General features: G+C 37.5%; 1 protein-coding gene across 1 annotated transcript in view; it reads left to right on the top strand.

Moving 5' to 3' along the window:
* FEM1C (fem-1 homolog C) overlaps positions 1-6,229 on the top strand; it is a 28,363-nt gene extending 22,134 nt beyond the window's left edge. The window contains exon 3 of the mRNA XM_084627855.1: positions 2,861-6,229. Within this exon, the coding sequence (XP_084483981.1) occupies positions 2,861-4,170 (1,310 nt within the window). The 3' untranslated portion in view covers positions 4,171-6,229. The remainder of the gene's footprint in view (positions 1-2,860) is intronic.
* The last annotated feature ends 6,508 nt before the right edge of the window (positions 6,230-12,737 follow it).

Raw genomic sequence — 12,737 nt, 5'->3', positions numbered from 1 at the left:
ATTGACTATGTATATATGGAATACTGGGGTTTTTTTTGTTTTTTGTTTTTTTAAAAGACACTTCTGCAATAGCATTGGCGACTGTTTCAGAAAACTTAGATCTGACTTAATTGAATATCCCAAAGTTTTTTAGATGTACAAGTTTTACGTACTTAACTACAATACAGTAGAAGAAATATTTCAATGTAAATTGTTCCTTTAACATGGTTCACAATATTACAGAAAAATGGAAGAAGGGGAAACAATCCGTAATGAATCCTTAAATATAGTAGTATTGATCTCCAACATAGACCAGACTCTATTTAGTAAACACACAATATATCTTTGCTACCCATGGAAAAATCATTGTATTTGAATGTTTATGTAAATTTTAAGAGTTTTTTGCTGTCCCTAAAGGTGTTTCTTTCAGCAAGATCCGAGACACCAGTTCGCTAATGGCCATACAATTGCTGTGAAGTTTTTGGACTACATTCATGGCTGACAAGAATGAAGACCAGAAATGAACTTTTGGAAATAAAACCATAATATGTGTAATTCTGTATTTACCTTTATCCCCAGCCATTCTTGTTCAGCTGTATGCATTTTGATCATTTATCTTTGACTCCATTGTTTTGTTTGGTATGTCCTACTCTTAAACAGGTATGATGTAGGAATGTTAGAACAAAAGCCTTCTACAGACAAAGAAGATTGCTGTCTAAATTAGTTGATCAAGAAATAAATATAGCAGTTGGACCTCAGTTTCAACTCAACCAGTTAAATTGAGCTACAAGGTGTTACCTTGTATCAATATTAGAAAAAGGTTAAGGGTACTTTAGGTTTAGCTAAGACATGCTACCTGAGCCAGATCTAATTTTGACCACTTTTCCTAATCCAGACAAAGCCAGAGACACTGTGGCCCAGATTCTCTGCTGTGCTAAGGAAAAGGAGGGTCTGTCAGAGAAATTGTTCACCACCTTCTGATTACTGGGATTGATCTACAATCTAATGTAGAGTGACCTGTGCAACAGTGACAGCTGGCTGTAGTTCTAAGACTGTACACCATTTGAGCATAGCTGGAGCATAGCATATGCCAACTATACCTGCTCTCGACCCTGACGCACCACCTACATTTGGGTTGAATATGAGTGAGTGGTGCTGGGGGCAGATATATTGGCTTTGTATCAGCTGGGACCTCCCCCACACCAGAGAATTTCCTAGCTGGCCAGATTTAGTCTCTCTGATCTCGGGTGGCACAAAGCCATTAGAATGCAACTGAGCATCTGGCCCAGAAAGTACATGAACAATATGGAGCAGGAGAACATGGTGAAGTGTCTGGTTGGAGCAACGATAATCAAAGCTGCAGAAGCTGTAATAGTAGGTTCTAGTGGAAAACTGACTGACAATAAGATAATATATCTAATTTCCTGTGGAGTGACCGTTTTCCACCAAAAATATTGACCAGCTAGCAAGGAAATAATAATTCTCATTGGTTGTATGATCCTCAATTGACTTCCAGTTAGTTCTGATGCTGTAGGAAATTTACTGTTTGCTAGAATTTTCACTGCAATTGTAGCTGGATTTTTGTGTGAACTTTGATATTTCTCTAATTAGTGTCTTGTTAATGTAGTATCAGATGAAGAGCTAAAGAACAGCTTGTATTAAGTTGTGGACTTTTTAAAGAAATCAGCTGCACTAGACATTGTTTGGTTATCTTTTTTTGCTGGTGAAATGTACATATTTAAACTAAGACGTTCAGTTACAGTACTTCCGGAGTATATGAAAGATTTGGTGGACTGTAGCTTCTAATGTTTCCTTTCAGCTTTGCTGCAGACATGGCTTTCGGTGAAATGTCATTAATGCTTGCTGTCATTTTTCTGGATTCTTCCCACACACTGCATTAGAACACTTAGTACATTTTACAAGATACACTTGGAGTGTGGTAATGATGGGAAATAATCGATCGTTAAAAATACATTCTTCAGATGTGTTTTACAATTTACACTCTCTTGTATAGACTACACTCATGATATTTTCAAGAAACAATGTACTATTTTTTTCTTCTATTAACTTATTCTTGGCTTTGGGAATCCTAACCAGAATAGCAGGGGGATAAAGCTTGAGACTTTAGGATAAAGACTAGGTGGACAAAATATGCTGTATGCATTTTACTTCATCAACCCAGTGTCCGTAGAATAATTTAATCAAATACAAAGGCGAGAGTGTTTGAATTTATGTAGATTAGACAAATGAAATAGCCATATTTCCTAGATCATTTAAATGTTATGACAGCATCAGAAAACCCCTGTTGGGATTGGAGCCCCATTATGCTAGTGTTATACAAGTACAGAAAGAAAAATCCCTGCCCTGAAAGACTTACTATCTAAAGACCCAGATGAAAGGTAGGGGATGAGAGTACCGTGTGCAAGTAAATGAACCTGCTGAAGAGTTGGCATAAGTTTATATGTATTGGGAGGTGGTTTGATTATTTATTTATTTATTTAAATCAGGTAGTGGAAGGGAGGAAGGATATATGAAAAGTCTAGAAGGACAGAGGTAGCATGTTTAGAGCTAATGTTTTATCCTTAAAAGCAAATATGAAATTACCACAGAATGAAGGATCCAGGATTTGTTTTGTTTTGTATTTTTTTGGAGTAATGAGACAAAAGTTTACTTGAAACATCTTTAATTTTATCAAGTAACTTTGCACTTGTACAGCTGCTTGACAACCTTGGTATTTTAATCAAGTCCAGCATATTCCAGGTATTAACTTGCAGCTTGCCTGTTTTGACATGTATGCATGAAGTATTGCTCTTTAGCTATTAGTATAGCTCTATAAATATACCATGATTTTTGTGCACTTAAGATTTTCTTTTCTTGTCAGGAAATACTGCATTACATGACTGTGCAGAATCTGGAAGCTTGGACATCATGAAGATGCTTCTTAAATACTGTGCAAAGATGGAAAAAGATGGCTATGGAATGACTCCCCTTCTGTCAGCCAGTGTGACAGGTCATACAAATATTGTGGACTTCCTGACGCAGCATGTACAGACCAGTAAGGCAGAACGTATCAATGCTTTGGAGCTTTTAGGAGCAACGTTTGTGGACAAAAAAAGAGATCTTCTTGGTGCTTTGAAATACTGGAAAAGAGCTATGGACATGAGGTACAGTGACAGGACTAATATCCTCAGCAAACCTGTGCCACAAACACTAATTATGGCTTATGACTATGCCAAGGAGGTGAATAGTGCAGAAGAGCTAGAAAATCTTATTGCAGACCCTGATGAGATGAGAATGCAAGCACTGTTAATTAGAGAACGTATTCTTGGTCCTTCTCACCCAGATACATCTTATTATATTAGGTACAGAGGTGCAGTCTATGCAGACTCTGGAAACTTTAAACGATGCATCAACCTATGGAAATATGCTTTGGACATGCAGCAAAGCAATTTAGATCCACTGAGCCCTATGACAGCCAGCAGTTTACTGTCATTTGCTGAACTCTTTTCCTTCATGCTACAGGATAGGGCAAAAGGCCTCCTAGGCACCACCGTTACATTTGATGATCTTATGGGAATACTGTGCAAAAGTGTCCTCGAAATAGATCGGGCTATCAAGCAAACTCAGTGTCCACCTGACCAAATACAGCTGAACAAAGCCCTTTCTATCATTTTGCATTTAATTTGCTTGCTGGAAAAAGTTCCTTGCAGTCCAGAACAGGACCATTTTAAAAAGCAAACTATTTACAGGTTTCTTAAACTGCAGCCTAGAGGGAAGAATAACTTCAGCCCACTTCACCTTGCTGTTGATAAGAATACTACATGTGTGGGTCGTTACCCTGTTTGCAAGTTCCCCTCTCTACAAGTTACTGCTATACTGGTGGAATGTGGTGCTGATGTAAATGTCAGAGACTCTGATGATAATAGCCCCTTGCACATTGCTGCACTGAACAACCATCCAGACATCATGAATCTTCTTATCAAGTCAGGTTCACACTTTGACACCACAAACTTGCATAAACAAACTGCTAGTGACTTGCTGGATGAGAAGGAAATGGCAAAAAATTTGATCCAGCCCATAAATCATACTACATTGCAGTGTCTTGCTGCTCGTGTTATAGTGAATCACAGCATATGTTATAAAGGGCACATCCCTGAAAAGCTAGAGAACTTTGTGTTGCTCCATAGATGATAGTATGACAATTGTTGAAGCACGAGTTGGTGACCTTAATTGTTGCTTTCTCAAGCACTGTTGTGATACACCGGCCTTTATTTAGCTTGACCTATCATGTTCTCATTGGCTAAAGCATCATTAGCATCAGATCTGCAGAATTGGCTACCCAGTATTTAATATGAATATGCCATATAATATATTTTGTGGATTATTTAGAAATGTAATGCCATATTTAGACTCTCTTAAAATTGTCCGCCAAAGGCTTGTCTACTCTGGTTTTATTTGCCTGTTGGGTGTTTGGGACTGAGATGAATATTTTTCACTGGTGTCTTTTTACTATTACTGGTATGTGGTTTTTATACAGTTGGAAGGTCATCTTTTTTGTTTTTGCTTGCGCATTTCTACTCAAATTCTCTTTTTCTATGAACTCATTGCTAAACTGAACAAGTTGTATGGACTTGTTAACATTTGCAATTACCATAAGTGCTTTATCTTCTCTATGCACTGGCTTAAACATGACTGTTGTGTGTTAGCATATTTCTATGCAGCAGTTGGCCAACTTCAGTTCAAACATCATTTTTTGCAGTTTTATGGAGCTTTTTCTGAACACTTCCTTCACAGCATGACAATTTTTGGAGCTACGTGTCAATTGTCCAAACTTTTTGGTTTGACTTTTATTCTAGCTGTATCTGAGGTTGCTTTCTTAGTCCTCTTGAAATATGTGCTAAATTTGGGAGAAAAATCTGTTCTTGTTCTCTTGGTAACCCAGTTGAAATTTAAGTCTGTCATTCTGATGCATCATGCAGCAAGGGGAAGAGTCCTTATCATGTACATCTGACTCTTTTCCTCTGCACTAATGTCTTGTTTGTGCTGATTGTGTGACTAGATGTAGAGAATTTGCTCAAATTTTTAACCTCAAACTTAATAATACACTTGAATAAGAAATTAATTGAATGTATGCAGTAGTCTGAAATTACAAATCAATTTCCTTACCTACAAAAGGAACTAAAGCATGTTGGTGGCATGATGCTTGTCAAACCAGGTTTAGACATCTAGTATAATTATATTACCTTGGCAGAGAGCCACTCACTATAATGTATCAAAAATTCCATAGCAGTGTCCCTTTTCTTAATTTTAAATATACCCTTGTAGATAATTTGCATGCATTTTTCATCTCTCGTATTGTCAGCCATACTTAAACACCAGAGGTTGTGGTGTGTACATAACTTCTATTGAAAGTTACCTATTTTTATAATATTTGCACAACTGCGTAGCTATCTCAGCAAAAAGGGCTTTTTCAACTTGATTAGAAATCCGCAAGTGAAGATTCTAAATGAGTAAGATTCAGGTAATTTAATATAATTCAGCACTTTATTGTTGATTCAGAGTGAAACTTATTCAGGCACATTAGCCCTACAAATGTTTTTAAATTGTTCTCAAGAGAAAAAATTCTTTTGGGTTGAGTAGAGTGCAACTTACTGCCAGCTCAATGGTCAAGCACAGTGGACGTCATTTGACTTGGCATTTCTTTTCAGTGATGGTCAGTAACCATACCTAATGTTTTTTTAACTACAGAAATTCAGTGGGTTTTTCTGGACTTTCATCCGATTATGAACTTACAAAGATGATAGCAGAGGAATTTCAAAAGCCAAATTAATGATACTAAGGTGACTTGAACTTAGTGGTTTTCATTTTTTTTTTTAATTTGATTTTAAAAAATTTTTGTCTCTGATGTTTCTGAGTTGCATTGGTGATGAGCACATCTTTGACAGTAAGTAAAAAGGCAGTGCTTTCCTTATCTTTTGGCTGTTTAGGTATTCTCTCTCTCCTTCTCTTACTTTGTGAAGGAAAGTGAAGCTGAGTGACTGGGTCACCCTCAGATCATGATGACTTTTAAACAGCCAGCAGTCATGTCAGAAGCACTGTTGTTTATACATATTTCAAAGTTTGAAAACTGCATTAAAATATATTGAAACAAATTTCTCTGTTTTTGTCCCATGGCACATTTGCATTGTTTGTATGAAAAGCAAAGTTGAGTTAATCTCACAAGGATACAATAGTACATTTCTATTCAATTATCTGAATTCTTTGATTTATAATTATTAAAACTCATGGTACACCAATTGTTGATCGTAAGAACAAGTTTCATTACTTCATTTTCTTATTTTCAACATTCTTCCTCTTTCACTTACCATTCTTCAAGAAGATTTAATGAATAACCAACACCACGCTGTAGGAATAAGCCACAATGTGGTTGGAACTCTAACATGGATAATACAAAAAGAGATTCTAGAACATTGTTTTTTGTATTCTAGAATCTGTGCTGCTCTTCATTAATAGTTTACATTTCTAACTTTAAATGGGATAATGGATAGCTATAGTTATTTGGTTGGACCATTTTCTCCAAGAGTTTTACCTTTGAGAGTCCAGAACTGTGATTTTTAAAAATAGGTATACTGTGCTGCTATTCTGGTGCTAACAAAATTTCTGAATTAGAAAACGTACCCATGAGTTTTCTGGCTACAAAAACCTTAGGGAACACATCATTTTTTTTTTTTTAATCTATAGTGATCCAATGAAGGTTGCCAAGTCTTAGTATGAAAGTTTATTCTACTGTTTGCTTTTAAAGAAATGTATGCAAATATCCTAAAGTATGGGAGGGACTAATCTCCTGTGCATGTTTTCCCTGTATATCTACCAATGTACCTCTATCCTGACCTACAGCAAATCTGTTGTTCCAAATTTTGCATGAGGCCACCTAATGAACTTTTATGATCTCTGGGTATTTAAACCTAGGCTTCCAGAGGGTAATGGCTGGCACATTTAAACTTGTCTGCCACTTAGCCGCCAATGTTCACATTATCTTTCTTAATTTTTATTTCTCTTTCAGATTAAAGCAGTCCAGACTCTGTTGGAAGGTAATAAGTTAAGGTGCTGTGGGCTTTTATTGAGCTTGTAAATAAGGCTCTAAACTTAGCTGTCCACCAGCTGAAACAAGGTTCTGATTACTTTTTGTTCTTGGTTGTGTTACTCCTTTAATACTGGGAATGTAGTTATCCTAGTGCAACACAGTGATGCAAAAATGCAGCAGCACTGTTAGCTGGAATTGAGGCATGCTAAGGAACTAAAGGACCTTCAGAACATGATGATTTATTTTCTCTTCTGTCATTATTTACTTAAAACCCTCTTTCTCCTTCCCTCTGTTATCTTCCTGTTACATATTTCTGTAACTGGAATGTACTGTTCCGGAGGTACCAACCCAGTGCCACGTGTGTGTCAAGGACATTACATACAATCTTATGCATTTTTGGGGTACAACACATTTTAAAGTATTTAAACAATCTACAGCATGTTCCTAAGAGGATGAGATACCGATACCCCTAAGAGGCCTGCTTCTTGAGAGATGTGAAGGTGGATTTTTTTATACATATATGCACACACACTCAAAGGATTTTTTTTGTTCTTCATCCCACTCAGAGTTTTCATTGGAATACTTCAGCCAGGGAGATGAAAATTTACAGTGGTGGTATAAAAGTGGTATAAAATGAAACTTTCTTCTTCCCCCCTTGGAATGTTACAGTGAAATTTATATTTCTCTCTCTGTTGTCATCCTAATAGCAAGTACTCTCCATACATTTATGCTATCTTTGGTGGTTCTGACTGCTGTAGTGCACAAAGTAAAGATACTTCTTAAAGCAACAGTGTGGTGGTGTTTCAGCAAATGTAAAAGGTAGGCTTTCTGACATTCAAATTCTAATTTTACGTCAATATAGTGTCTGTGAAAGGGGCTGAACTGAGAGCCATCTGTTTATCTGCAGATAATGTACAGCAGTACTAATGGAAGTTTTACCTCTCTATTCCAGCACTAAACATCTTTCCTGAACTGGAGGACCAAAATATTTGAGGGATAGGGTAATTTTTTTAGTCTTCATCCTTACTCAATCCTTAGTGTCTGATAGCATTTTAAATGGTTTTGTTGTGATACAGACATCCATTCTCTAGCCACTTAAATGAGACAGTCGACTCATTTCATGTAGGTCACCAAATAGCTGACAGATGTTAAATTCCAACCTGGTTTTGAGATATCAATCCCAATCTCTCAGCCATCCAGTCTCATTCCAAACCAAATCTGCAACAGCTCTTGGTAGAAAATATAGGTAAATATTTCCTAGCTTCCAAAACAATCCTCTGTTGAGAACTGCTTTTAAAACTGGATGAACATAAATTATTTCCATTTTTTAAAAAAGAAATGGAATGTCATGGCAGATATTCTCCAAAAGGATAAAATCCTTATTAGGAAAAACATCTGTATCACTTCAGTTTTCATATCAATTGCAAAGTAATAGTGGCTGTGTATGTGACTACTTTATGCTATAAATTTCACTAAATGATTTTTCAAATGTAAGGAGTAGAATGCTGACTGGATTATGTCATTTTGATAAGTGAATATGAAGACATTGTACTAATGTTGATCTTCTTTACTGTAAAGTCAATTGACAGTATGGTAATTGGTATTACAAAGTAATTTTGTGGGAGAAGAGTTGATGGCAGTACATTGTAAATGAGGGGAAGAGATAATCAGATCTAGTTTGAAGGACACTATTTTATACTGTACAAATCACTTGGCTTCTGTAAATGTGAAAATAACTCTTGTATGGATTTGGACCCTTCGCTGATGGCAAAGTGGAAAAGTGATTGTTTACCTGATTTTTAACTCATTTTGTATAAACGTCCCATCGTGTCACAGACTTCCTATGCAGGGCTAGCTCAGTGTATTGAAATACTGCAATTTCTTTTTTACGTGAAGTAATTAAGCTTTAATAGAAATGTAAAAAGGGAATAAACTTTTCTCTGCTCTTAATTTCTTTAGGCTCCAAAATGCAAATTAAAGTAAAATTGTTTCAGAGAACAACTGGCTGAGTCTATATCTGTTTTCTTTAAGGGCTACTATAGCATCCCTAAGAAAGAGGGCATTTTCTATTAAGGTAAGAATGGCTAAACACTGATGCTACAGCTTTCGACATTTCCTCCTGCTGCTATCAATGACTGTATCCAAAAGGGAACTAAACATGCCTGCTGTCTGTAATGGAACTGTTTGAGTTCAGAATACAGGCAGCATGGGAAAAAATAACTTCAAGTTTCCAAAAGACATTGTAGCTGATGGAGAGAAAGTACACAAAATTAACAGACGGTTAATAGTGCCACTTTAAATGTTAAATAATACATCTGCTTATGTTTACAGCATAACCAAACCTAATTAGCAGTTTTCAGAACAAACTTTAGGAAAATTCATAATATGTCACCAAAATCTCGCACCCTAAACATAAACTGGCGTAAAAACATAGATTTGTTTTTCTGTTGCTTGTGATTGGTTGTCATTTCTTACCATTGGCACAACAGTCTTTGTTATGCTTTCAGCCATGTTCAGTGCACCATCTATCTAACTCAAGTGCAGCCTCCTCTGATGTTTTTCCTTTAGCATTTCCCCCTCTCCACCCCTCCCCCCAGGAAAATAAAACATGGTTTTAACATGAGCCAAATAGGAAATATTGAAGTGGAAAACAAAACAAATGTTTATATAAATTGTATTCTTAGCTAGATTGATGATTAGTCTTACGGTCTGATGGATAATGAGAGAACTTATATTAGTAGAAAGAATCTGGAATTGGGACCTTGCTGCTGCTGGGCCGTGTTTAGTTTATGAGCAACTTGCCACTTCCAGCCTTCCTTGCTACAGCAGACTTTTAGATGGCTGTGCTAATTTGTACAAATCAAAGTTAGAGTTGAAAAATTAGAATTGGATCATGCTGTCAATTCCTTCTGCCAGCGTAGTATGTAGTTACTGATTGGAGGATGTATCAGATATACTGAACATGTCTGTCCTGTGACTTCACTGTAAGACCAGGCTTCCTCAATCTCTAAATTTACTTTTCATTAATTTCACACACATAGTCTCTTGGGAAAAGAAAAAAAAAACAGGAACAAGTATTAATTTTGTTGTTGTTTAGTTCTTATACTGTGCCAGTCACGGTGGTCTCTGAACTGGGGCAGCAGCACTTTTACAGATCATTTTTCTCATGCTGTTGACTCCCAAGTTACTGTGCTCAACTGTGTGTTCTATTTATGCCATGGAATGTAATTGGAAACATGAAATCTGCAGCAACACAAACTCTCCAGAACCACACCATGAGGTTTATCTGCCTGTTTTCCTAAATAAGGTGAAAGAACAATGTACGTCAAGTTTGTCTAGAAATTAATAGTTGCAGACAAGTTGCGAAAGCCTGCTAATCGGGTTGGGGAGAAACAGTGAATTCAAATTTAACTCTGTGAGCTCTGATACTGTTGACACTCACGTTGATGACAACTTCAGTAGGAGTTAGGTTCAGGGAAACACTATGTAATCAGGTTTGTATGGAGTGATGCAAATAAGATGTCTGACCTACTCAAGGATGACAACTCTTCCTTACTTTAACATGCTTAAAGTTGTTATGAAATGGGGCTTGGGAAAGGAAACTCCTCAGTGGCTGACAAAGGTTAAGACTGTGAAGGGTTATGGCTTGAGAAAACATACCTGGCACCTACCATTCTGAACACTAATCATGCTAGTCAACGTGGAAAAATCCTTGTTCCATCACACTCCATCCCAATCTTTGGTCCAGAATGTTCTCCTCCTGCCCCTACCTCTACCCAGGGCTCAGCCCATTTGCAGTATCCAAGAGCTGCAACCCATGTTCCCTCTTAATTTATTTTTCTGTGTATGGAATGAATGAATCCCGCTAAGGAAACTTAAAATGGGTGAGCCCAGTTACTCCTATACCTGATCCCTCCGTCTCTGTCCATCCCTCTCTGTTCCCTCCCCCAAGCTTTTCTGCCGCTTATTTCCCACTCTCCACATTCTCTTCCCTGCCCCTTCTGTCTTTAACATTTCCCTCCTCTTCCTCTCTCCCTTCTGTCACCATGCTTTTTTCACAGCTGCTGCCTGCTCTGGTTGACGTTGAAATGGGAATTGAGGGCATCAGCAGGATTGGGCCCTTGCTAAATCATAAGCGTCTTGTACTCTTGTTCCTTACAAGTGTACAGGTTTTTTGTTTGTTTTTAATTTAAACAAAACTGTACTGGGGAAAAGGGTGTGTCAGAAGAAACATGGGCTTCAACATGATCCTTATCACCCTAAGGAATAACTTCGCTACACTTTCTCTCTTAAGCTATTCTCCAGCTACTTAGCAGAAAAATAACTTGGCAGCTGCTTAACATCACTGGAATTAGTATAGGGTTGGGTTTGCCTAACTAGCTGTCCTGTTCATCACGGTTTACCTTGTGCAAGACTCTGGGTGGGTACTGGGCAAGATCATGCCCTTAGTGAATTGTTATAATCCATAAACAAAGTACTCTGAGAGCACATAAAGTGGATTCCTGTACTTGAATGGAGGAAGGTACTTAGAAGCTCGGCCCTCTGTTTAAAAGCATGTTATGTGGTAGTTCTAACACACTGCACACTTTGGGACTTCTGAGGAACGGTCCTAAACGTGTCCATTTTTCAATGTATTTTAAAAGTTTCACTAGTTTTATCTATGCGGGAAGTTCCAGTTCCTTATTTTGTGACCCTCTGTTCGTTTGTACTGCAGAAGCATGTGATGATGATAAGAATGTCATTGATCTACTTCTTTTAAAATTGTCTGCTGTGTAAAAGTGGGGAACTTGTTAAAACCAACCTTTGCTGTGTATCGTGCTTGACTTTGCCTTGCTGTTGATAGGGCAGGTTTCACCTGGTTGAGAGGTGTTTTCCAATAAGTTCCACAATAACGTGAAAGAATCAGTTCCAACTGGTGGATAGCAAAAAATCTCCAATAAAGACTATCTGAAGTCAGTTTCAGAGGCTGAACCAAACACTAACTTCTTTATTTATCAAAGAGAAGAGTGCCCTATTTCTAAAAAGTGAAAGTGGTGTCACAATTTGTAAGAAAATCTAGATAACTGGACATACTGCTCTAACCACAAGGGGCAAGGAGCAACCCAGCATCCCAATGCAATTTCCCAACACTCCTTCACTTGAGTCATGCTTCTTGCTTCTCTTTCAGATATATGAACAATGGCAGATGGATTTTTTTTCCAGTAACTGAAAACATCCAGTAAGAAAGTGTTGTGTGACAGACAGTGTGTTGCTCTTGCAATGTCAGGCTCACTTATTGGCAATGGGGTCATTTTATTTGTGGAGGAGCCGCTACACTAGAAAAGAGTGTCCCTACTGAATCAGCAGCAAGCAATGGTGCAAAGCTGCTTGCATCAGTGGAGCTTTGGTATGTTTACTGATATGTCATGGATACCTAGGTTTGAAAAGAAAACATGAAATGTTATATTCCTAATGGTAGGATGTTTCTACAGTATAAAAGGAAGGCGAAAACAAGAATCCTTCTACCCTAGTGTTTTAGCAGCAGTGTTTAGCCATTAGAAACTCTGCATGACATGGTGCTAAAAACTCTTGAATCCTCTCTGCACGAGTCCTCGATCGTGTTGCTGACAGTTACTGTAATCTTGGTAGTAGGTGTTTTTATACAGACTTCTGTGGACAAGGCCTTGCAGTACAA

This window comes from Lepidochelys olivacea (genome assembly GCF_965140295.1).
Source record: "Lepidochelys olivacea isolate rLepOli2 genome assembly, chromosome: 5".
In the NCBI taxonomy this organism is placed as follows: domain Eukaryota; kingdom Metazoa; phylum Chordata; order Testudines; family Cheloniidae; genus Lepidochelys; species Lepidochelys olivacea.
The sequence above is the reverse complement of the archived record's forward strand: the minus strand, read 5'-3'. Positions and strand labels throughout refer to the sequence as shown.